The sequence below is a fragment of the Protopterus annectens genome, chromosome 7.part1 (assembly GCF_019279795.1).
Source record: "Protopterus annectens isolate FY-2018-M chromosome 7.part1, PAN1.0, whole genome shotgun sequence".
NCBI lineage: Eukaryota > Metazoa > Chordata > Ceratodontiformes > Protopteridae > Protopterus > Protopterus annectens.
Window position 1 is genome coordinate 424,223,883 of NC_056740.1, and position 24,000 is coordinate 424,247,882.

General features: G+C 42.2%; 1 protein-coding gene across 1 annotated transcript in view; it reads left to right on the top strand.

Moving 5' to 3' along the window:
* The window catches only part of NT5DC2 (5'-nucleotidase domain containing 2), a 996,759-nt gene that overhangs the window by 490,248 nt on the left and 482,511 nt on the right, over window positions 1-24,000 (top strand). Inside the window, exon 6 of the mRNA XM_044078885.1 lies at window positions 2,216-2,344. Within this exon, the coding sequence (XP_043934820.1) occupies window positions 2,216-2,344 (129 nt within the window). The remainder of the gene's footprint in view (window positions 1-2,215; window positions 2,345-24,000) is intronic.

Below are 24,000 nucleotides of genomic sequence, written 5' to 3' on the forward strand. Positions count from 1 at the left end.
AAGCAAAAGAATTGTTTAGAGAGCGAAAGAGGAGAGATAGTTGAATATCTGCTCCTGGTGGAATATTTGGTGAAGCCAAAAACAGGGCTATAAAAAGGGGATAATTAGGGTGTACTTACTTGTACATAATTATAGAAGTCAGAGAAACTCTGGAAGGGTTGGTAGAAAATATTTAGGTGGACCAGTTACAAAGGATCAGCTGTGAGGGGAAGTACAGGATCTTGGAATGTGAATAAATCAAAAAGATTCAAGATATTTGCATGGAAATTAAGTAGATTTGTATATCATGTTGGTCTTGTAGCTCAGGGGTTAGAGCACTGCTGACCAGTAGTCATGAGTTCAAATCTCATCAAGACTTCTGCTTATCCTTTAGTCTATCTTGACCTTGCAAAGGCGTTTGACACAACACACTTCTCAGGCATTGCTGACAAACTCAAGTATAAATCCTTATCACTTGGTGAATAGCCATCTGCCTCACGAACAGGCCCTAAGAAATTAGAACTGGGAGTCTGCCTTTACAAAGAAGTCAGTCACCAGCAGAGTCCGTCAGGAATGGTTCTGGGAACCTCCCCTTTTTGGCATCTACTTCTCTGAAGTCAAGGTCATCCTCAAGGACCACTGGCTGACCAGATATGCATGTTGCAAATTAGTAACAGTCTTGGAAATCCCCACTGACTCTAATATTTTTGAAGAAGGGCTAATACAGACAAATAAGAACTATGAACTAAAATTAAATGCAATGAAATGATTAATAGTATTCCTTGGGAAGTCAGCCACTCCTGGTAACTGCCATATTGAAAACAAGTTCCTAAGAGTCGACCCAGTAGTCAAGGACTTGGGGAAGCACATAGATAGTATTCTACCCTCTGACCATCATAAGTCAACAGTCATGAGGAAATCTTATGTTGTGTAACTTATAAAACAAAAGTATGACCGCTGTGCCCAAGGGATGTCATTGTTCCACTGTATTCAGCACTCATACAATCATTGAAAAATTCACAGAGGTTCCTCTGTAAAAGAATACAGGAGGTAAATAACATTTTCTAGGCAGATCCTTTAAAAACCCTATTCCTGTATTTTGTCTCCTACAAGATGAGGAGAGATCAGTGCTTGGCATACAGGGTATTGCTGGGCCCCAGTCCGGATCTCCTGCTTATCCGCAAAACAAACAGCACCAGAAATATCCATTTTAAAGACTTGACCCTTGCCTGTAATATAAATAGGTGAGACTGACCACAAGGGCCTTTTTAAGTATAGCCATGTATCCCAAATCTCTGTGAAGTTCTGGTACTCTTGTTAAATGTAAGAAGGGGTTTTGGAGCTGAAACATTTACAAGCAGGGTCTTGGGAGATGAACCATTTTACAGGTTGCTGTGTAGATGCCAAAGCAGGGATGGATTTCCTGTTCCCTATCCAACTGTCTAAGCTCCACTTGAATTTGGTTAGGGAGGAATTTTGCTTCATATGGATGGGGAGCATGTTTCATAGACAGAATAATCTCAGGATACATACCTGTCTCTCCAGCAGGTCCAGTTTATATTACAGTTAAGGTTCAAGTCTTTAGAATGGGTAATTCTGGTTATTTTTTTTTTTTTTTTTTGTGGCTATGCAGGAGGATCATCAGACTGGGTTCTGACAATGGCCTCTCTACCAGGCATAGATCTCCCTTTAACAGCCTGTAGGAGACAAAATACAGGGATAGGGCCGTGAGGCAGTCTGCATAGGACGTTACTTACACTCAGTATTCTTTTAGTGATGAACCTCTGTGGATGTTCCAGTTGTTGGATATGCCAGGTTAGGTACGTACCAAAGTGTGCATTGTATTGAGTTGATGGGTCTGAGGAATTTTGAATGTAGTGGAGCAGTGACTTCCTTGGACCTAGATGCCATACCTTTAGAAGTTGCACAACATACAATGATTTGTTCAGTACTGTAGACGTATGATGGTCGAAGGCTAGATTACTGTCTGTGTGCGTCTCTCCAAAAGAAACAGCATTTACTGCAAATGGGTAGTTGTGGATTGGTGTACCACTCCGGTAAAGAAATGTAAAATCAAAAATAAAATGTAGATTACTATTAAATTGAACTTTCTACTCAGTGTTTACATATGCTTGCTTTTTTTCTTACTAGGGTCAATAAAAAATGAAATGTCAGTTACTGTTAAATTGAACTTTCTGCTCAGTGTTTATGTATGCATGCTTTTTTTTCTTACTAGGGTCCTTCGTTCAAACAGTTCATGGATATCTTCTCCCTTCCTGAAATGACTCTGCTGTCTTGTGTGAATGATTACTTTTTAAAGCATGGGATTGAATTTGAAAGTGCTCATCTGTACAGAGACATCACTGTAAGTACCTTGGTTTTATTTGAACCATTTGCAATGGAAGTTATTAACTTTTTGAAAATGGCACATATCCATTACTGAATTTCAGAGTCTGATCACTGCTGGGGATATCTTTGCAAACTCCTATTGAGTTACAAACAGAAAAACATTTTTAGGAACCACTCTAGATTTTTTGGAGCAGTTTGGTTGATCCTTTCAGCTTCTGGTATGCTAGTTTTAGGTAGCCATTTTATTTCAAATGTCTGAACTGGTTTAATCTCAGTGAACCATAGGCTCTTTAACTGAGGTCATTCCAGGAATTGTTCTGCACAGAGTACTTGGGGATCAAGTTACTGATGTTTGCAGGAGAAATACAATGTAGGGTATCCAGTTACCCACAACGCTGTGCACAGTACGGATAAAGAAGGATGGCACAGTGATGCAGCAATTACTGTTGCTACCTTACAGTGTTTTATTCGCCAGTTTGGTTCTTGGTTTTGATGTCTTCGTTTGTACATCCTTCCTTTGTTGGTGCAGGCTTTTGTTGGATGTGTTGATTTCCTCTCACACCCCAAAGGTGAGCTGTTGAATTGATGTGCCTCAAAACATGCCAACAGTTGCATTTAATTCCTATTTTGATACTGCCCTTTTTTACCAACATTTATTTGCAGTATGAGTAACTTTTTCTTTGAAAAAAAATGAAAAATAAGGGAAAAACATGTTTATGCTAGTTCATATGTAGGTACTAGGCTGTCTGCCTGAAGGCATTTATAAGCATAGCCGGAATGTGTTGGCTTTCGCCGCCCCCTTAGCTTAGTTCCTTGTGCCTCTGTCCAGCAGAGCAATTGAAGTGATCCCTGGGGTAAAATTTCCATTTCCCATCCACTTGTCAAGGTTCCTCTTGAAGAGGGTTAGCGAGGAGCTCTGCCTAATGTAGATTGGAATCTTGTTCCAGAGCATGGAAAGTCTCTGGGACAGGAATCTACTCCTCTAGCACATCCTATTTATTGTTGTGGTGAGGTTTAGATCCCTGGAGCTTGTGGCTCGAGGGGATATGGTTTTCTTTAGGTGGAGCATGTCCATCAATTCTGAGCTGGATGTGGCCTTGTATGTCAGGCAGAGATCACCTCTGAGTAGGCGGCATGCAATCGAGTACAGCTGGAGTTTCTTCAGTCGAGCTGCATAGGGCATCTGTTTGAGGCCAGTGATCCTCTTGGTGAGGTACTTTGATCTTTCCATTTGTTGCAGGTGTATTATAAGGTACATCCCAAATGGGGCATTGTACTCTATGATGGGTCTGATGAGTGTTGCGTAGAGGGGCCCAATGACCTCTTTCGATCTGGATGCAAACCCTTTTGTGATTAGGTGGGCCACATAGAAGGATTTTCTAACCACTTTGGCAATGTGATTATCAAAGGAGAGGTTACAATCTACTTGGGTCCCCAGATCCCGTCTTCCGTATTTAGGGGGCTACCACCTATGTGGTACTTTGTTTTTTCCAAAGGGGATGACTATGCACATTTTGGAATTTAGCTTGAGGCCATGATTTTGACACCAGGTATCTGTCTCAGTGAGACCCTTTTGGAGGATGTCTGCATCAGCCGGAGAGTCAATTATAGCCCCTAGTTTGCAGTCGTCTGCGAACTTGGTCAGCCATAGTCCTCCTGTGCTTGCCTGTACCTCTGAGAAGTATATGCCGAACAGGAGGGGTCCTCGGACTGAGCCCTGGAGCACGCCACTTGTAACTGGTTTAGAGTCCGACCTAGCTCCCGTAACTTTTACCATGTGGGTTCTGTCAGTGAGCCAGTTGGCAACCCATCTCGTGACGTAGGGGTTTAAGTTCAGGCTGGTGAGCTTGTCTATAATACCTGAGTGGGGAATGGTGTCGAAGGCCTTTGCGAGGTCTAGGTAGGCTGTGTGGACCACCATTCCCTCATCTATAGCCTTGGTAACTGTCTCATAGAAGTCCACCAGATTTAGGAGGCATGATCTGCCCTTAAAGCCGAACTGGGTAGGGTCCAGTGTTTGGAGGTTCCTAATGTCTGTTAATGAGATCCATGATGATGTGCTCCATAGCTTTGCAGACTAAGCTAGTCAGGCTTATAGGGCAATAGTTCCCGGGGTCCGTTGTGGCTTCACATTTGTGGTGCGAATAACTGTTGCTGTGTGCCACTCTGTGGGCACATAGCCTGTGGAGAGGCTGAGTTTAAACAGTGTGTTTAGGTGAGGGGTTACTTCATCTTTGAGCTTGTGTAGGACGCAGCCTGAGACACCGTCTAGTCCCATTGATGCTGTGTTTTTGACTTTGGAGAGGTCTTTTTTATCTTGAGTGTCTGTGATTTCAGGGGCACTACATTCTTCTGGAATAGTTATGGGCCCTTTTGGGTGTGAGAGGGGGTGAAGTTTGCACTAAACCTGTCTGCCAGGATGTTGGCTATATCGGTCGGTTCAGTGTATTTTGTGCCATTCTGCACTAACTCCGAGCAGATCTGAGAATTGCCACTTAGATTCTTGACATAGTTAAAGAATGCCTTGTGGTCATCTTTGGAGTCCATGGCAATTTTTCTTTCGAAGCTAGCCTTGGATGATTTTATGAAGGAATGTAGTTTCTTGCTGATACTGGTCAGGGATGTCTTCCCTTCTTGGGATTTTACTCTTTTCTGTACTAGTTTCCTCCTTCTATTGTATAGCTTGTTTCTGCAGGGGTCCACCAGACTGGTTTCCTTTTGTTGGAGGAGTGAGTCTTGGTTTTGTTTGGGATAGCATGATCCATGCATTCTTGTAGATGCCCATAGAGTGCATTAGTAAAGGATTTTGCAGCTTGGACAGCGTTATCCTTTAGCATGGGGGCTTTGAAACTTCCCACTTCGGTCTTAAGTAATGTGAGGTTTGCTTTTGAAAAGTTTTTTTACGGTAGTTTCTTTGACCGGGGGTGGTGGAGGAATGTGGCTGTCCAAAGTGATTAGTTTATGGTCAGATCTAACCAGCGAATGGTTGACCGGTGTGGAACACCAGTCACCCATGTTGGTGATGACCAGGTCCAATATGGTGTCACCTCTGGTGGGGGTGTTGACCAGTTAATCCAGGGCATTTGAGTTTATAAATTCTAGGAAATGTTGTGCAGGGGAGTTTGTACTTGAATAGTTCTCCCAATTATTGTTTGAGTAATTGAAATCACCCAATATCAGTGTGTTTGGTAGGACCTTTAGGTTTCCCAGTGTTTCCAGGAATGCGGAGTGGGGGTCCTGGGACATGGTGGGTGATCTTATATTTTGAATAGCAGTTTTGCCAGTTGTTAGTTGCACGTGGATGATCTCTGAAGCATCGTGCTGTGCCACTAACTTGGAGGTGTGGGTATCCTTGACGAATATACTCCCCCGCCTTTTGTATTTCGGTCTGGGTTTTTTGGCCTAAATGTATGGTATGAGTTGTAGCCTGGTAGTGCTGGGGTGATCTCTGTTGCTTTAAACCAGGTTTCTGTTACTCCACATATATCGATTTTCTCCATACTGAGGAGTGCCACGAGTGCGTGCATTTTAAGGTTTAGACTTCTGGCATTGAGTAGCATTACCCCCAGTTTTACTTGTGCTATTTACGGCGGTGGGTTTGTCTTTTGAGCCTTGTCTAAAAAAGGCACTATGGGGGTGGCAAGAGTCTTGGCCAGTATTCGAAAGCCTAAGGGTGACAGGTGCAAACCTTCTCTAGCGAAGGAGTGTGGCTTGTCGAGCATGTCATCCCAAGCTGACAGACACTGGATCCCCTTTGAATGACACCAGAAGCTTAGCCAGTTGTTGAAATTGAAATTTATTTCTCTGTGCCGTGTTATCATTCTTGGTGAGTGCAGGATGCTACTCAGGGTCAGCGTCATACCGGCCTGGGCTACGTGATCAGAGAGCTCCTCCATGTATCTTTTCATGTAGTCCAGGGAGGTACAGCTCAGGTCATTCACACTAACATGGACAATCAGAGTCAAACAGTCCACTTATGCTATGCTGATGAGCCCATAAGAAGGCTGAAAGATGTTAGTGTATTACTGCGGTTTTAGAGGCTGCTGCTGTCTTTGGACTTCTTGCTTCTCATTGTTTGTTATTTGCGATATTTTTCAGGCACCCTAATAGCTATAGACATCAGCTGGGTATGAAAACCCTGTTTCCAAAGGTTAGTCAAACAGTCCACTTATGCTGTGCTGACGAGCCCACAAGAAGAGTGAAACACGCATGCCCACAGCTAGTGCAGTTTGGCTTTATTGGCCTGAATTTGTCCATAAGACTTAAAAAGGAAGAAGGTCATGGGCATTCAGAACTGCCATATAGCTGAAACACCTGATGTCCTTAAGTGGTCATTTGCATGTATCCCATGTTACCTCTAATGCAAGAGGTTTTAAGGAATCACACAGTGGGAAATCTAGCTTATTGTGGTATTTTGTCACAAGCTTTTGACATATCAAGATATGTAATGCCTGATGTAATACTGCTCACTCAGGCTTCTATGACAAGTCTATAAAATGTTATCGGGTTGCTGCCTACAAAATTTATCATGTAAAATTCATGCTGATAGACATCTCAAACTCCTAACCTACTTGAGAGAATCAATTCATTGTTAATTCTTTCAAATATTTTGTCCAAGATGCAGGTGAAGCTTATTAAGTAATTAGATGGTTGAATATCCATGCCTCCCCAAGGTCTAGGCAGTACAGTGACTTTTTTCTAGATCTTAGGGACATGCACATTTTTGGCACAAATATTTAAATATGTTAAGAATGGACAGTGACTAAGTACTAATTGTGTGTATAAACTATGTCTAGTCTGTCAGGAAGAGGCTCGCAGCATCTTCTGCCCGTAGCATTTTCTTTTAGTAATTGCTGTGTAGTATTAGGGAAATCATTGTTCTGTAATATCCATGGCCGCCACCCCTCTTCCTTGTGGAGCATAATATTCTGCAAAGACTGGTACAGTTAATCTAAATCACTCATCATTTGGCTTCTCCTGGTATGAAAGTCATTTCTTACATTTATTGAACTTTTTAGTATGTGCTTATCTATGCCAGTCTTTTTGCACACAGTCTTCCTTACTCATTTATCTCCTATAAATTAAGGTATATTTTCTTTGAAGGATATTTCCTTGAAAGGCAAATATTTCTTGGCTGTCAATAGTTTTTTTGTAATTATTTTAGGTGCACATTTCACCACGCAGCATTTTAGTTTTTTACCTAATTAGGCATGAGGCTTTTTTGGCCCAAGATGTGCTGCTAATCTCTCTTGTGTTAAATGCATCCAGACATTCTTCCACTTGTTTATTTAGATTATTACAGCCCCATTATGCCAACTCACAGTTTATTGCTTAATTCCCCTTATTAACCAAGTCTCCGTGGTTAGTTTTCATTAATTGATGTAATATAGCTACCGTTTGTTCGATAGTTATGGGATTCAGTTTCCCTAATGGTTCACAAATGGTAATATTTCAAATTTTGTTGTCTGATTAGTAAGTAATAAATACTGTACACAACATTCTCATTATATTGAAACTGATATGTTGTGCAAAACTGTTATGTTGTAACATTGTAAATATTGCTTGATTAGAAACCGCATATGAGAGATGTGTAGCCCTGTCTTTCTGGAAAGTTGTTAATCTGGGCAAAGGTAAGTATTCTGCATAATTGCAGTGTGTGGCTTATGCTAGATCTTGGAGTTGTGAAGTACAATATTGTTTATTCATAGGTCTTTTTAAAACTGTTGCTCCATTTGTCTTTGACTTGAGCAATGTACAGTCATATTAGAAAACCACTATTCACCCTTGCCAAATAAGCTAATATTTCTTAGTTTAAGTAGGAGGCAAGAAAGAAGCAAGTCTACCATTTCTTTAAGAGAATCCAGTTTGCTTAGCAGTAACATTAATGTACAGTTTTTCTTGGAGTACTGTGGGCCATACAAGTTTTTTCCATGTCAGTGTTAGCCATTTGATGTTATAAAAATTGCCTTCAGGTGATCTGGTCATGTTGACTATTGGTGACAAAAATGGGCATAGGTATTTGCTGGTGTTAAGTGGGTTGAGGACCTGGCTAATTCACCCATGCTAACAGTGGACGTGTGTATGTGTGAGATCAGCATAAAGTCCAGCATCCCTGTGTCAATAGGCTGCTGGCCAACTGGTGTCCAGTTACCCAGCTTGGGTTACCTGGGAGGTAGCTCTACTGAGAAAAAGCTGAATGTAAAACCAAATTGTCAAACATGAACTAAGGATTGCTGTACTCACTGTAGGCTCACTGACAGGATGCAGCTTGGAAGTACATGACGCAATGGTATTGAGGAGGCTGGGCATTCACTATATCCAGGCGACAAGTTGGAAGGGCAGTGCAGCAAAGCCACCTGGCTTGGGATTCAGAGTCTACTACTCAGGAGGCGAATATACTAGAAATGGTGCAGAAATTGTGGTGAGGGAGAGGCTTCAAAAACTGTGAGGTTTGTCATCAGAATTCGTGGCAGACTCTTGGCAATCAGACCCCAGGTAAGGATAAGGCAGTATTCATAATATCAGCCTGTGCCCCACAGCATGGCTGTGATAGTGTTGAAAAGACTGCATTCAGATAGCAGTTGCAGGGCCTACTAGATAAAGCAGGACAACATGAATTGGTATTGATAATTGAGGATGTGAATGTATATATCAAGACAGACAAAATAGGATATGAGCACTGCCCAGGAACACTTGGGTGGGGCAACAGTTATAAAGGAGGTGAGGTTATTCTAGACTCCTGTTTGGTTAATGACTTGTCCGTGGCCAACACATGGCTCAGCGAGAGAGAGTGTCACAAGACCACATACAAGAGTGGCCAGCAGGCAAGTCTGGTAATCTTTCTCGTAGTAAGAAAGGAGCATTATGGTTGAATCTGTGATTACAGAGTCATTCACAGTGAAACTGTTGGCCCACAGCATAAATCATCAGTTGCCACAATCAATTGCAAGCAGTGGTTAGAGAAGGCTCCAAGGTCAGCAGATACCAGGTTAAAGACTGAATTGACTGGAGAGAAAGCACACAAGTTCATTTACTCAGGGCTCTAGCACCTCAGGAAGAAGAGAAAATAGGTGGAGTTGAAGAACGGCAGCACCTTAAAACAGTACATTTGAGGATTATAGAAATGTGTGATCAAGCCAGGTATGAAGAAAGGTACATAAGGGAAAGGTGGTGGTGGAATGCAGATGTACTGGAAGTCATCAAAAGAAAGGAGGGAGTGCAGGAAAAAGTGGGAGGTTGGAAAGAATGACCAGGCTAGGGAGGTGTACTGTTTGGCTAGCAAAGACTAGAAAGGAGTTGCAGTTGCAAAGGGCAAGACATCAGAGGCACTCTACCAGATTCTGGGAAGTATCTCTGTGGATGGCACAAATAAACTATATCAGGCTGCAAGGCAAAGACAGAATGACACAGAAGATAGTCAAATACCTCATTATTGCATGCCAGCAGCAACCTGCTGACCAGTCCACAGGACAGAAGGAGTACTTCCAACAGCTTCTGAATGAAGAAAGCCCCACAGAAGCTGTGCTACTCCTAACACAGCCTATGGTGAAAAAAGAGGAGGCGCCAACTCCAGAAGTAATAACAGCAGCACTATGAAAAATGAAGTTGGGGAAAGCAACAGTCCCAGGTGATGTCACAGGAGGGATTCACTTCAGATGCCTGAAAGCCCAAAATCTTGAATTTCAAAAGACTGAGACCAAAATCTTGAAAGTTCAAAAGACTGAAAACTCAAAATACTTAATCTCAGAATACTGAAAACACACAGAATTCCAACAGTTATTATATTCCAGCACAACTGCATACAGAAACAAAAGATAAACCATTTACCATTTCTCCAAGTATAAGGCTGCACCCCCCACACCCCCTGCTACTTAAATATATCAACTCCAAGATCATACTCCAGAGAACAAAGCGGCAAACATACCATTGCATGTTTCATGACTGCCTGTTGTAACCTTAGTCATGTTCCCTTCTAACTTGTTATACTACAACATAACTCATGGTAATGTAGTGAAGTGTGATCTCGGAGTTGATATATTTTAGTAGTAGGGGGCACACACCCCCACATGGGGGATGCAGGGGGGCTTGCCCCCCTTCTTATACTTGGAGAAAAGTAATATGGTTTGTCTTGTATTTGTTTCTGTATCTGCTTCTGCTGGAATATAGTAAGGGTTGGTATCCTGTGTGTTTTCAGTATTCTGAGATTCAGTATTTTGAGTTTTCAGTCTTTTGAACTTTCAAGATTTTGGGCTTTCAGGCTTCTGAAGTGAATCCCACAGGAGATATAATTAAGGTGTTGGGTGAGATGGAAGAAGTGGATCCTGAGGGTACTCGAGAAAGGCGTATCCCAGATGACTGGAGAGAATAGGTATACTAGTGCCAGTGTACAAGAACAAAGGAGGATCTCCTCAACTGTCTTTAATATAGAGGCATCAAACTCCTATCACACGGTATGAAAACTCTGCAGATAATCAAGTGAATACGCAGAGTAGTAGAAAGTAAAATGTGAGATGAGAAGTAGTTTGGATTCATATCAGGATGTAGCACAACTGACCTGATGTTTGCAGTGAGACAGATGAGAAGCTAAAGATGAGGAGAGTCCAGTTGGACATTCCTACACTTGGAGAAAGCATATGACAAGGTGCTAAGAATGCTGATTTGGGCAGTATTGCAGTGATTTGAAGTCCCAGAAACATTGGTAGAATTAGTGCAGGCTGTGTACAAGGACCCAATGACTCGAGCACAAACAATGTTTTGTCTCGCATAGGGGTTCCGAGTGGAGTGGGTGTGGATCAAGAGTTCAGCTGTAAGCCTGCTGCTGCTCATACTGTGATGGATTACATTAGCAAATAAAATTGCCAAAGATTCCAAAGACAACCACAAGGCATTCTATAGTTATGTCAAGAATCTAAATGGCAATGCTCAGATCTGCTCTGAGCTACAACAGAATGGCATTAAATATACTGATCCCAAGGATATTGCCAATATCCTGGCAGATCGATTTTAGTGCCAACTTCACCCCTCTCTCACCCACTAAAGAGCCCATCTCAGTACCAAAAGATTGCCAAATTCCGGTAATCACGGCCACACAGGTAGAAACTGCAAACTCCAAAGCTAAGAATACAGCATGTGTACTACATGAACTACAAAATGAACTGGCACTTCACCTAAGTGTCATGTTTAGTCATAGCCTCACCTCAGGCTTCATGCCCACTGAGTGGTGCACAGCTACAGTTATCCCACTCCAGAAGGGGGGATCCATCTTGGATCCCGGGAACTACCGTCCCATGAGTCTGACGAGCCTGATCTGTAAGGGCATGGAACGCATTATCATGGAACTTATAAACAAAGACACTGGCAATCTTTAAACACTGTTTGGGTTCGTGAAGGGCCGATCTTGTTTCCTGAACCTGATTGACTTCTTCAAATCAGTCTCCAGAGCTGTGAAAGAGGGTAAAGGCGGTCCACACAGCCTATCTGGACCTCGCCAAGGCTTTTGGCACCATCTTCCACTCTGGAATCATAGATAAACTTACTAAGCTGGGCATAAATCCCTATGTCACTCGATGGGTTGCCAACTGGCTTACTGACAGAACCCAGACTGTAAAAGTAGCCAACTCCAAATCCAGCTCCAGACAAGTGGAGTACCTCAGGGTTCAGTCCTGGAACCGCTCTTGTTTGGCATCTACTTCTCTGAAGTACAGGCCAACACTAAGGGACTCTGGCTAACAAAGTTCGCAGATGACTGCAAACTGGGAGCCATTATTGAATCCCCGAATGATGTGGATATTCTACAAAAGGGCCTTACAGTAACAGATGCTTGGTGCCAGAGCCATGGGCTCAAGCTTAATGCCAAGAAATGTATAGTTATCGAAAAAAACATGTACCCATGAATTACCACATAGGTGGCAGTACACTAAACACCGAAAGTGTGATTAGAGACTTGGGGATATACAGGTTGACAGTGGTCTCACCTTCGATAACCACATTGCCACAACAGTCAGGAAATCCTTCTATGTGGCACACCCCATCACTAAGGGCTTTTCATCCAGAAAAAAGGAGGTCATTGTCCCACTGTACTCATCCCTCATTAGACCCATTATAGAGTACAATACCCCATTTGGTATGTACCTCACAAGACATCTGCATCAGCTGGAAAGGCTGCAGAAATACCTCACTAAAAGAATCACAGGCCTAAAGCAGGTGCCCTATGCTGACGGTCTAAAAAAACTCCAACTATACTCTGTGGCATATCGTCTACTCAGAGGCGATCTCTGCTTAACATACAAGGCCATGTCAAACCCTGAGCTGTTGGACATGCTACACTTAAAGAAATCCTAATCCCTCAGAGCCACACGCTCCAGGGATCTAAACTTTGTCATCACACTGAACAAAACATGCTGGAGGGATAGGTTTCTGCCCCAGAGACTCCCCATACTCTGGAATAGACTGTCCATACGTTTCAAGCAGAGCATTTCTTTGGCCCTACTCAAAAGGAAACTTGACGATTAGATGTTCGATGGGAAATTCACCCCAGGGATCACGTCAGTCACCCTGCTAGACAGGAGTCCAGGGAAGTAAATATTGTGGGAAGAACTATCTAGGGAACTGTTATGACTAGGCTTGTATAGGCCCTAGGGCCGATAGCCTAGTACCAACCTATGAACCAAACAGGTTAGAGGGGACAGATCAATAGTTACTGTAAGCAGACAGTGTGGCATTCCAGGCAGACTGTAAGCAAGAACTTCAGCAAAGGATAGGGGAATGGAATGCAAAACTGAAGGTACGTGGGATGAAAGTATGTACAGCTAATACAGTGGTAATCGCAGCAAATTGGGGAAATCAGAAGAAGCTGAGAATTGAGTTAGAAGGGAACATAGGCGAACAAGTTAAAAACTTCAGGTATCTGGGAAGGGTGGTTGAGGAGAAGGGAAGTTTTAATGAATAGGTCAAAGCTTAGCATCAGAGATACTGCAGCTAACTGGAATAGTATCAGGTGTAGTATATGACAGAAGAATGGCAAAGATCCTGAAAGTAAGGTGCACAAAACAGTAGTGGAACCAGTACTGCTGTATGGTACAGAAACCTGGGCAGTAAAGTCAGAGCAAGTGAGGAAGATAGAGGTGATGGAGATGAAGTGCCTGAGATGGGTGGTAGGAAGCGCACTGTGGGACAGATGAAGAAATGATGACATAAGAGCAGAAGCCGAAGTAGGTCCAGTTCCAGAAAAGAGCAAAGAGACTAGATTATGGTGGTTTGGGCTCATGCAGAAATGTAGAAGACAATGTATTGAAGAATATTTGGGACAGACGGGAAGAAGGCAAGAGGAAATGAGTGTCCAGCAAAGATGTGGATGGATTGCATGAGAGAAGATCTATGACGGGTATAAGTACTGAAAAAGACGGGAGTATCACATTAAATCGAGAGGGATGGTGACAGTTAACACGATGTCCCGACCCACTGTAGAAAATGGGGAAAAAGGGGATTGATGATGATGATGATGACTAATTCCCCATTTGTGTTGCCCTCTCTTCTTTTTCCTGCCAAATAACGAGGCACTAATTCCCTTTCAAATATGACACCAAAGAAAACATCAGGCTCATACCTTCTAACTTCCACCACCCTTCTTGCAGGTAAGTCACCATAAACCATTTTGCACTGTTTTAATTATCATGCATATGCAAATTAACTCCCCTTTACTCCTAGCCCTTGTCTACCAAATGGTACCTCACAGGCCAGCCATATACAGACATGCAAGATTTATTCCCCACTCAGTTCTAGTTGTCCTTTTATGCTTGATTGAAGCCAAATACCATAGAGGCATATTTTAGCCTTGTCCTTATTCTTCTGATACTGACATTTGCAGATACTGACGTTACTCAGTCGTCCTGCAATGCTGTGTTGCAAACCTCGTTAATTTCTTCCCTGCAATGCTGTCCTACCTTGGTCTCCTTGCTTATTTGGTGAAATTAATCATTGCCTTTTTTTTTCTTTTCCATCTGTAGTTTGAATACTGGAAGGGTCTTAATCATCCACCTCTCAGTCAAGACTTTTTATTTTCTTTTGTAGTTTACCGCTGGAGGGCCCTGAAATTCCACCTGTTGCAGTAGTTCCTTCTTGAAACTCTTTGTACCTCTCAATTTCCATCTGGATCACTTCTGGATCCATGATGCTTTTACTCCTATCAGAAAATGTATTTTCAGGGTAGCCAGATAAACCAGGTGAAATCCAAGGTTCAGCAACTTGATGTACTTTGAATAGTGCTGCAAATTGCATTTGTCTTTTCCATGTTACCACAACAAAGTCATTGACTGATATTCTGTTGATACAGGTCATTAAAGTTTCCTCCCCATTTCCACAGGCATACAACAGTTTCAATGAAAACATTTTGCATCCGGCTTGGACAGCGACTCTCACAATTTTCAGTGGGTGGGAGAAGCAGGAGCATATTCCGTTAAGTACTATAAGATGTCCTTCCATATCACTGTTGCTAAGTGCTATAAGATGTCCTTCCATATCACTGTTGCTAAGTGCTATAAGATGTCCTTCCATATCACTGTTGCTGTATTCTCCACCTAAGGGATCTTTTGCTAAGTATAACCCAAAATCCGGCCAGTGTACCAAAGCCTTCAGCTCTTATAGGCACTGTACGTCACATGTATGCTCCCACACGCGATGCAAGGCATAAAGGTGATGTATGAATGCAGGTACTCAGAACTACTTTTTTGCCAGTCTGTACACCATTGATGCATGTTGGTCTGATCGCCCTTCTACTGTGCTGGTTACCAAGCCGTTTTTTGTTTTTTTCAGATAAGTGTCTCGTTGGGGTTTCTTCTGTTTTTCTACTTTTGTTCTGTCCATGTCATCCAGAAAGGGAAAATGTTGTGGGAAATCTGATTCCCCATAAACAGTGTGACGACCATAAGCAGTGTTCTGTCAGTCAGTTTGTATGCAAGACCCTCCATAGTAGTTTGTCCTCCTTGTCTCTATTCCTGGACAACCAACATCTTAAGTTTTTGGCTACGGGTGCTGTGGTGGAATCCTTCCATCCCAGGGCCAAACATCTGTCAAGAAAGCCAGGAAAAGTTAGGTCTGATCTGGCTGCTGCCCAGCCTCCGCTGGAAATATCTCTCGAGGTTGGTGAAAGCTCAGAGGACTGTCCAGTGCTTGCTGTGGAGTCCTCTGCTTAGACACAGAGACTGATATGGATCAGGCTTCTCCCACATTTTTGGTGACTTTTTAAATGTCTGTGCCTGACAGTGAGGGGGAACCTCAGATGATTATCTGTGAAGGACCAAGTGAGATTCCTCAGGTCTTAGTAAGAGAGGAGATTCCAACTACCATTGAGTCACTTTAGGGGTCTGATCCTCAAAAGGTGTTTTCATGTTGATGTCCCACAGAAAAAGAAAACAAAGCACATTTACCCTTTGTGTGAAGGATCCCATGCATGAATGGCAGGATTTCACTCTAGTTTATTTAAAGCTTTGATGGCCTTAAAGGCACCTCAAGGTGTGTCTGTTCCTCCTTCTCTCCAGTCTTCCACTCGAGATCTAGGGGAAATGAATTCCTCAGATGAGGATCTGGACTCGCAAGAAGAATCCTTGGCTTATTCTTCCCAAATCCCTTCCTCCTTGGACTATGGTTCAGAGCAGTTGGACTCTATAAGTCCAGACACCCATTTGGAAGAATGTCCTGTGCTCTCATTCACCCAAACAGTAACAGAAGCCCATGACAACATCCTATTAGTTTCCTGTTTATTCCTCAACCTCTCCAAAGCATATGATACTGTCTCTCACTCTAAACTGATAACTTAACTCAATGACCTTCATTTCTCCACCCCCTCTTTTAAGCTGTTTTTTTAGGTACTTCTCTAATAGAAAACAGTCTATATGCTGGACAACTGTCACCTCCCCGTTTCTTCCTGTTAACACCGGTGTCCCCCAGGCTCTATATTGGGTCCTGTCTTGTTCAGTATTTTTACTAACAGCTTATGCTCTGCTACCAACCTCTCCACAATCTTACAGTATGCCGACAACCCAACCCTTATTACCACTGCCCACAGCATCCAGAACTCCTTGCTCTTACCCAAGACACTTTACATCCATCGAAACCTGGCTCACTGATAATCAACTTATTCTAAATCTAAAAAAAAAAAAACGAAACTTCTACTTTTCCTTCCTAAAACACTGGCACCACACAAATCCACTTTCTCTATTACCTCCCTCAATAATACCACTATCAGACCAGAACCCCATACTAAATTATTTGGTGTTATAATTGATGTACCAAAATTTGATATACATGTCCATCATTGCATAAAAAAAACACCCACCAGAAACATGGTCTCCTGTACCATAGCCACAAACTGCTTTCACCCTCCACCAAACATTCCCTGGCACACTCTCTCCTATTACCCTGTCTTTTGTGTGCAGCTGCAGTTTTTACTACCTTCAGTCTTCACTTCTTTCTAAACTGGAGCAAACGTACAATAAAATAGCTAGATTTGCGTCTAATCTCCCCATGAAATCCCACCACTGCCTCTCCCTTAAATTATTGCAATGGCCTGAATTCCCTAAACAATTGTTTCTTTCTCAACTACATATCACACACTTGGTTCTTTATAATCTCACTTCCTGTCCCTTCATCTCTAATATTGTATCTCTATATAACCCCCAATGTCAACCTCGTATCTCTGACAAAATTCTTCTTGACATTTACAAACTGTCAAAAAATATTGGTAAGTCCCTATATAAATACTCAGTAGCTCACACCTGGAACTCCCCTCTACTTAAAATAAGAAGTTTCCCTCATAAGTTCCATTTCAAACTACATCTCAAACGCTACCTTCTTAAGACCTGGTCCTGCCCTTGCCAAGCTCTGACCTGATCTCTAACTGATTTCTTCCTAAATTCTACTTTTGATTACTTTTAAGTTTTCCCTCTCTTTTTATCTGCCTTTTTTGCTCTTCTAACACTCCATTTTACAGTATATCTGCAATCAGGTTCTTATAAATATTCCTACTCAGGGTTTATCATGCTACTGTTGGATTGGATTTTTTTGAAACTTGTATATAATATTTTGTCTTGATTTCATTTTATGTAAATGTTTCTTGTCAGTATTACTATTGTAATTTTTAGTCTTTGTATTAATTACTGTTTTTTGGTATGTCTCTTATTGCAAATGTGTTGCTTTTCTTCTCGGGTCTCCACTGAAAATGGGCCTTTGGCTCATTTGGACTAACCCGGTTAACAAATGACAATACATAAATGTCCATATGATGGATTACTGTAAGTGAGATTGTTCTCAAGTCTTTGATTTTCAAATATTAAAAAAAAAGGTAGTATGAGCTGCTGCAGATGGAGTCTCCCAAACCATCTGTTGTTCCTTCTGATCTGGATGCCCTTCCTGATACTTTCTTAGCAGCCTCTGACTTTGTCTCCTGCACCTAAAAAACCAGACAGGTTGTATAAAGTGCCTGAGGAGTTAGTTTCTTTATAAATGCCCTTCTGCTGAACCTTCTATGGTGTCAGTCTCCTCTGACAAGCCTTCCAAGGTGTTGTCCTCCACCAATCTGTTGCCTTCTGATAAGGATAATAAGGCAGTGGAATGACTTGGCAAGACCGTTTGCACTGCTGCCACTCTGTCCTTTATGGCCTTCAGCTACCAGAATCGTATGACCAGGTATGTTTTGTTTGTTTTTTCTTCAGGTTTCTAAAGTGGCTTCTGACCTTACTGACTCTGAGGGGAAGGCTTCAGCCCTTTCCCTGCTGGGATTTACTTCTCATAGGATCATAGGAAGTTAGTGGCCTGAGGGCCCTTAACAAGCCTAGCCAAAATTTACCTTTACCATGATCAGCACCTGATGCCCTTGTCCAAGAGGGACACAGGTGGAACCCCGGGGTGAATTTATGGTTACCCATCCAGTCATCCAGATTGTGTTTGAAGACGGCCATTGAGGTGCTCTGTTTCATGTGAAGTGGGAGTCTACTCCAAAGGTGTAGTAACCGATGGGAAACAAATCTGTCCCTCCAGCAGGTTCTGTTGATGTTACCTACCAGGTTTAGGTCTGTAGAGCGAGTAACCCGTGTCCCATTTGACTTGCAGATGTGCAGCATTTCCAATAAAGCAGGGTCAGGGATCGCCTCTCAGTAGTCTGTATGAAACCGAATAAAGTGACAGTGATTTCAACCAGTCCACTTAGGGTAGATGCTGAAGACCTTGAATTTTCTTTGCAGGGAACCTTTGTGGTCTCTCCAGTTGATGCAGGTACTTTGAAAGGTACATGCCAAAAGGGGCATTGTACTCAATTATTGGCCTAATAAGTGAAGAGTACAAGGAGGTGATAACTTCACTTTTCTGGAGGCAATGTCTTTACTTATGAGGTGAGCCATGACAAATGCCCTTCTTACAACCTGAGTGCCCAGATCTCTCACCACTAATTGCGTACTAAGGGTATTGTCATTGATGTGGTAATTTGCAGGAACATCGCTGTTGCAAAAGGAATGATAATACATTTGTTTGCATTGAGTTTGATGCCATGACTTTAGCACCAAACATTAGTTTGCATAAGACCTTCTTGAAGGATGTTGACATTGTTTGGAGATTCTGTGACTGCACCCAGACTGCAGTCGTCAGCAAACTTTGTCAGCCACAGTCCCTTGGTTTTAGCTTGTACCATGGAGAAATCGATTCCAAACAGTAGAGTTCCCAGAACCAATCCCTGTGGAACACCACTGGTAACAGGTCTGCTGCTGGCGGTGGATTCCCTTGTTTTGACTGCATGGGTTCTATCAGAGAGCCAGTTCGCAACCCACCTTACAATATAAGGGTTAATGTCTAGCTGGGAGAGTTTGTCAATGATGCCTGAGTGAGGGATAGTGTCCAGTCCCTCAAGTTGCCCTCCATTCTATCAAATGCAGCTATGATGCAGCTGATGCCTGTTCTAGGGCTGCTTGGATAATGAAAGCCTTTCTGGATCTGCTGCTGCTGACCTTTTCATATCCCTTCAGGACAAGGCCAAAGCATTACAGGAACTGAAATATATTTTTGTTTCTCCTATTCCTAAATTTCAGAGGAATTATTCCTCCAAAGCTACCTTTGTTCATAGGCAGTCTTGCTCTCCTTCCATGGGCAAGACGGATACTTGGCTGTGCCTCCTGTGAAGTCCACTCAGACTCTGGTTGTCCAGAAACTTATTTTCCATGACAAGCCTTATCAGACAGTTTGCTTCCTCCTCCCCTTGGCCAGGTTCCCTTGCCTCTCTCTTTCTCTCCCAACTTGGCTTCATATCATTTCACATTCTTGGGTTCTATCCATCATTTGTCAAGAGATATTTCACGGTTTGGCAGTCCCTTCCTCCCTTTTCAGGCATTCCTCAACCTCCTCGGGAACAGCTTTCTCACTCCCAGAGGTTCTTCACTCTTTTTTGGCATAGGGCATTATTTAAGCCATGCCTCCTGCATAGGTAGGGAAAGGGTTTTTATTTTGGATGTTTTTGGTCCCACGGAAAGACGGCACTTGGAGACAAATTCCAGATCTTTTCATGCTGAGCACTTTTCAAGATTCCTTTCTTTCAGATGTTCTCTGTAGACATTATTTCCTGCTCTTCTCCCCCAGGCCTTTCTGGTATCTCTGGATCTCAAGGATATGTACCTTCACCTTCCCATCCATCCCCTCTTTAGAAAATATTTACATTTCTCTCTCTTTCTTGCATTTTCATTTCTCTGCTTTGCCCTTTGGCCTTTCTACTGCCCCAGAGATATTCATCAAATACCACACTTCTGTCCTTTCTTTTTGTAGGTTCCGAGGAATTCAGATTTTTTCCTATCAATATCTGCTTATTCAAGCTGCCTCCCCCAGCAGTCTGTTTCAGGCTCTCAAGTTTACTGCTTCCATGTTGGAGTTTGGGATTCACCATAAAATTCCAGAAATCAGTTTTAACGGCTTCCCAGGATCAGATTTTCCTTGGCTTCAGGCTTCAGTTCACTTGTTGGCATCTCTACCTGCATCCAAGGTCTCTAATTACCTTTTTCTAATCCCTTCTTCCTCTGGTGTCTGTCACAGCCAGGGAATTTTTCACAATTCTCAGGTTATGGCTTCCACCATTCCCATGATCACCAGGCACCATATTTATTTTATTTTTTATTTATTTTATTTAACATTTGTTGACCGGGAATGTCCGACTAGGTTCCACAGAGCCTGTTTTCAGCGGAGGCCTGGGGAGAAATTCTCCAGATGCATGTCTTTGGAATGTGGGAGGAAACCCACGCGAACACAGGGAGAACATGCAAACTCCACACAGAAGGAACCCCAGCCGAGAATCGAACCGAAGAACCTCTTGCTGTGAGGCGACAACGTTAACCGCCGCACCATATGAGGAAACTTCAGTAGTACCCAAATTGGTGTGGCTTCAACATTGCTACCCCCTGGAGTTCCTGGTCCCTTTTCTTAAGTTTGAGCTTTAGTGGTGGATTCATCAACTTTTTATTTATTATTTTATTTACATTTTTTTACCGGGAAGGTCTGACTGGGCCAGAAGCCTATTTTCAGAGGAGGCCCAGGGAGAAAAGCTCCGTAGAAATATAAGCAGTATACAATAATTAGATAGTACAATAGTATACGTACAGTAAGATGCAGAATACAAATCATCTAGTCTATACAAAGAAGTATTCAATACAGCTTTCTAGTAGATACAGGTTCAAAAAGAAAAACACAAGCATTTCAGTGAAGATCACTGTGAGAAAAAAATAGTTAGTAGTGTACACATATTAAATAATAGTTATGACCAGGTAAGATTTCCTTTGTATGTTTTTATTTTTGAGTAGTAATAACACTGAGGAGAGGGAGAAAATGAGTTGAGTGGACACTGTTGAGAGAGTTACAGCTATCTTGTCAGTCAAGTTTGGCACAGGAACAATGCCAGTTCTTGAACAGATGTTCAAATACTAGTAGTTTGAAACTGGTAGATTCAGGCATGTTTTGGAGGGTGTGGGGTAGAGAGTTCCATAATTTGGCTATTTGATTTCAGAATAGGGCTTTACCGTGAATGTTGTTAGCTTTGTTTACTGTGAAAATGTTTGTCTGCCGATCTTAGACTTTGTGGGCATGAGTAGGGAACAAGTAGTTCCTTGAGGGATGAGCAACTGCCAGGATGGAAGAGTATATTGTGTGTGAATTTAAGTTGGTAGAGATGAAGGTTAGGTAACTCGAGCCAATTTAATTTATGTAGAGCAATACATTGATGGGTTTGGTGGGGAAGGTTGGCTGCAAAATGGGCCATCTTGTAGCAAGTTTCCAATTTGGTTGTCTGATTTTTTTAAGTTTGTAAAGAAGGAGAAAGCATATAGGAGAGTAGAGTGGAGGAAGGTTCTGGATATAGCTTGCTTCTGTACAATGAGCAATGTCTGATGTGAACTTAATTGTGGTGGCTGTGTTAGTCAAATCTGAGTTTGTTGTCCATTTGTCACTCCAAGGAGTTTTGTATGCTCTGTTGGTTGGATGACTGTGTTTGCTGAGAGAATGGTGAAAGGAGGGGTGGTTGGTGATTGCTTGCTACTGGTAAATAGCATTAACTGTGTCTTTTTGGGGTTGAGGATTAGTTGTGATTTACTTGGTTATGTTTCTGTATCATTAAAAGCTTGTTGGACTACTATTTGGAGGTCTGTTAAGATATCTGCTGAGCAGATTAAAGATGAATTGTCCACATACTGAACTACTTTAGCATGTGTTGTGAGTGAGGCTAGATCATTAGAGAAGATGGTGAAAAGAAGGGGTCCTAGTATGGACCCTTGGGGACTCCAACTGAGACAGGCAGAAGTGGTGAAAGTTTGGATTTCCATCGTACTGCTTGTTGTCTGTCAGAAAGATAGCTTAGGAACCAGGAGAGGGAAGTCTTTGGTGGGTTTAGTGAGGCAAGAGTACTGAGGAGTTTCTGATGGGAGACTGTGTCGAACGCTTTTGATATGTGTAAGAAGATTGATGCTGCTTGCTAGTTTGAATGTCTCAGATGGTTGATGGTGTTGGAGAAATTAATTAGGGCTGTGGTGGTGCTGGGTTTTGGTCTGAAACCATGTTGGGAGGGAGAGAGAAGGTTGTGAATTAACGAGTATTGTAGTAATTGAGTATGGATACATTTTTCCAGAATTTTGACACGGGGAAAGGATGGCTAATGGTTTGTAATTGTTTAATTCTGTTGATGTTCCTCCTTTGTGTAGAGGGGTGATGTAGGAAATTTTCCATAATTTTGGGACATAGTGTTCTGCTATAGACCTATTTACCAGAATAGAGATGGGCAGAGCTGTGGCATCAGCTGACAGTTTGAGGTAGTCATCTGGGGAGTTGATCAGCTGCTAAGACAGAAGGTTTCAGTTTTTTTAGCATTGTTCTTATGGTGTTAGTTGGGACAGGTTTGACGTCAAAAAAGTTGTTGGTTTCCACATTAGGTGGAAGAGAAGTGGAATTGTTCTCTGTAACTAAGGAAAGGATGGTGTTTATAAAGTAGGTGTTGATTTGTGAGGCAATACTCACGCTTTGGTTATTGGTTGTTGATTCTGGGGTTGTAGCTTTACGTGGGTGGAGGAGTGAGTTAATTGCTTGCCAGAACGTTTTGGGGTTGTTTTCATATTTGTTTTGCATAGTTGTATAATATGCTTTTTTGTCTACTTTGAGTTGTTTTTTTGTTTGCTTGTGGAGCTGCTGGTATGCTATCAAAGTTTTATTGTCTTTTTTTTTTTGGTATTGATACCAGTTTTTTTTCCCTTAGTTTTTGAAGTTTAATCGTTTCTTTTGATATCCAGGGGAATCTCTTATTAACATGACATGTACGAGTTGGTGCTAAGCTATTTAGACTAACTAGAAATGTGTCACTGAAGTGTGTTACGGCCTGGTCAAGTTGGAAATGGAGTGGTGTCCTGTTGCATTTATTGAGCATGTCTAAAAATGCTTCATTGGAGAAGTTTGTTATTTTGTATGACTTTGTAAACTATGGTTCTGGGGGAGTTGAGCTGATGACGGATTAAGTAGGTAGGTCTATGGTCACTTAAATTATTTGGAAGGCATCTGGAGAGGTAGTTGAGTGGTACTGTTGATAAGTGACCAGTCTAAGATGGATTCCCTTTCACTATGTTTATCTATTCGAGTGGGAAACTGGATTGTTTGGGCGAAACCATGTCTATTTATGAAGGTAGAGGGATTATCACCAGTGCAAGTGTACCAGTCTAAGTTGAAGTCACCTGCAATAATGATTTCATGGATGTAGGTTGAGGCTGTCCAGGCTACGAGTTCCTCAATGGCAGTGGAAGTATTATTGGGAAGTATTTAATTGGCTATTATGGTAATATTTTTCTTTGGGTTGATTCTGAGCCGTGTTACTAGAACTTCAAAGTTGTTATCATAAGGGTATTTGATGGGTAGGTACTCTGTGCTTAGGTTATTTTTGTAGAAGATTGCAACCCTTCTTCCTGATCTGTCTAACCTGTGTACATTCTAACCTTGTGAAACTATGTCTGAGTCTCTTATATGGGGTTTTAGACAAATTTCTGTTGCTCTAAGAATGTTTTTCAAGCCAAGGTTTCTTTTTCATGATCCAGTTCCCACTCAGTAGCTCTTTAGATGCCTCAGACAGTGGAGGTCAGACCATATCAACATGAGGAGATGAGGGCTCTTCAAGCCTTT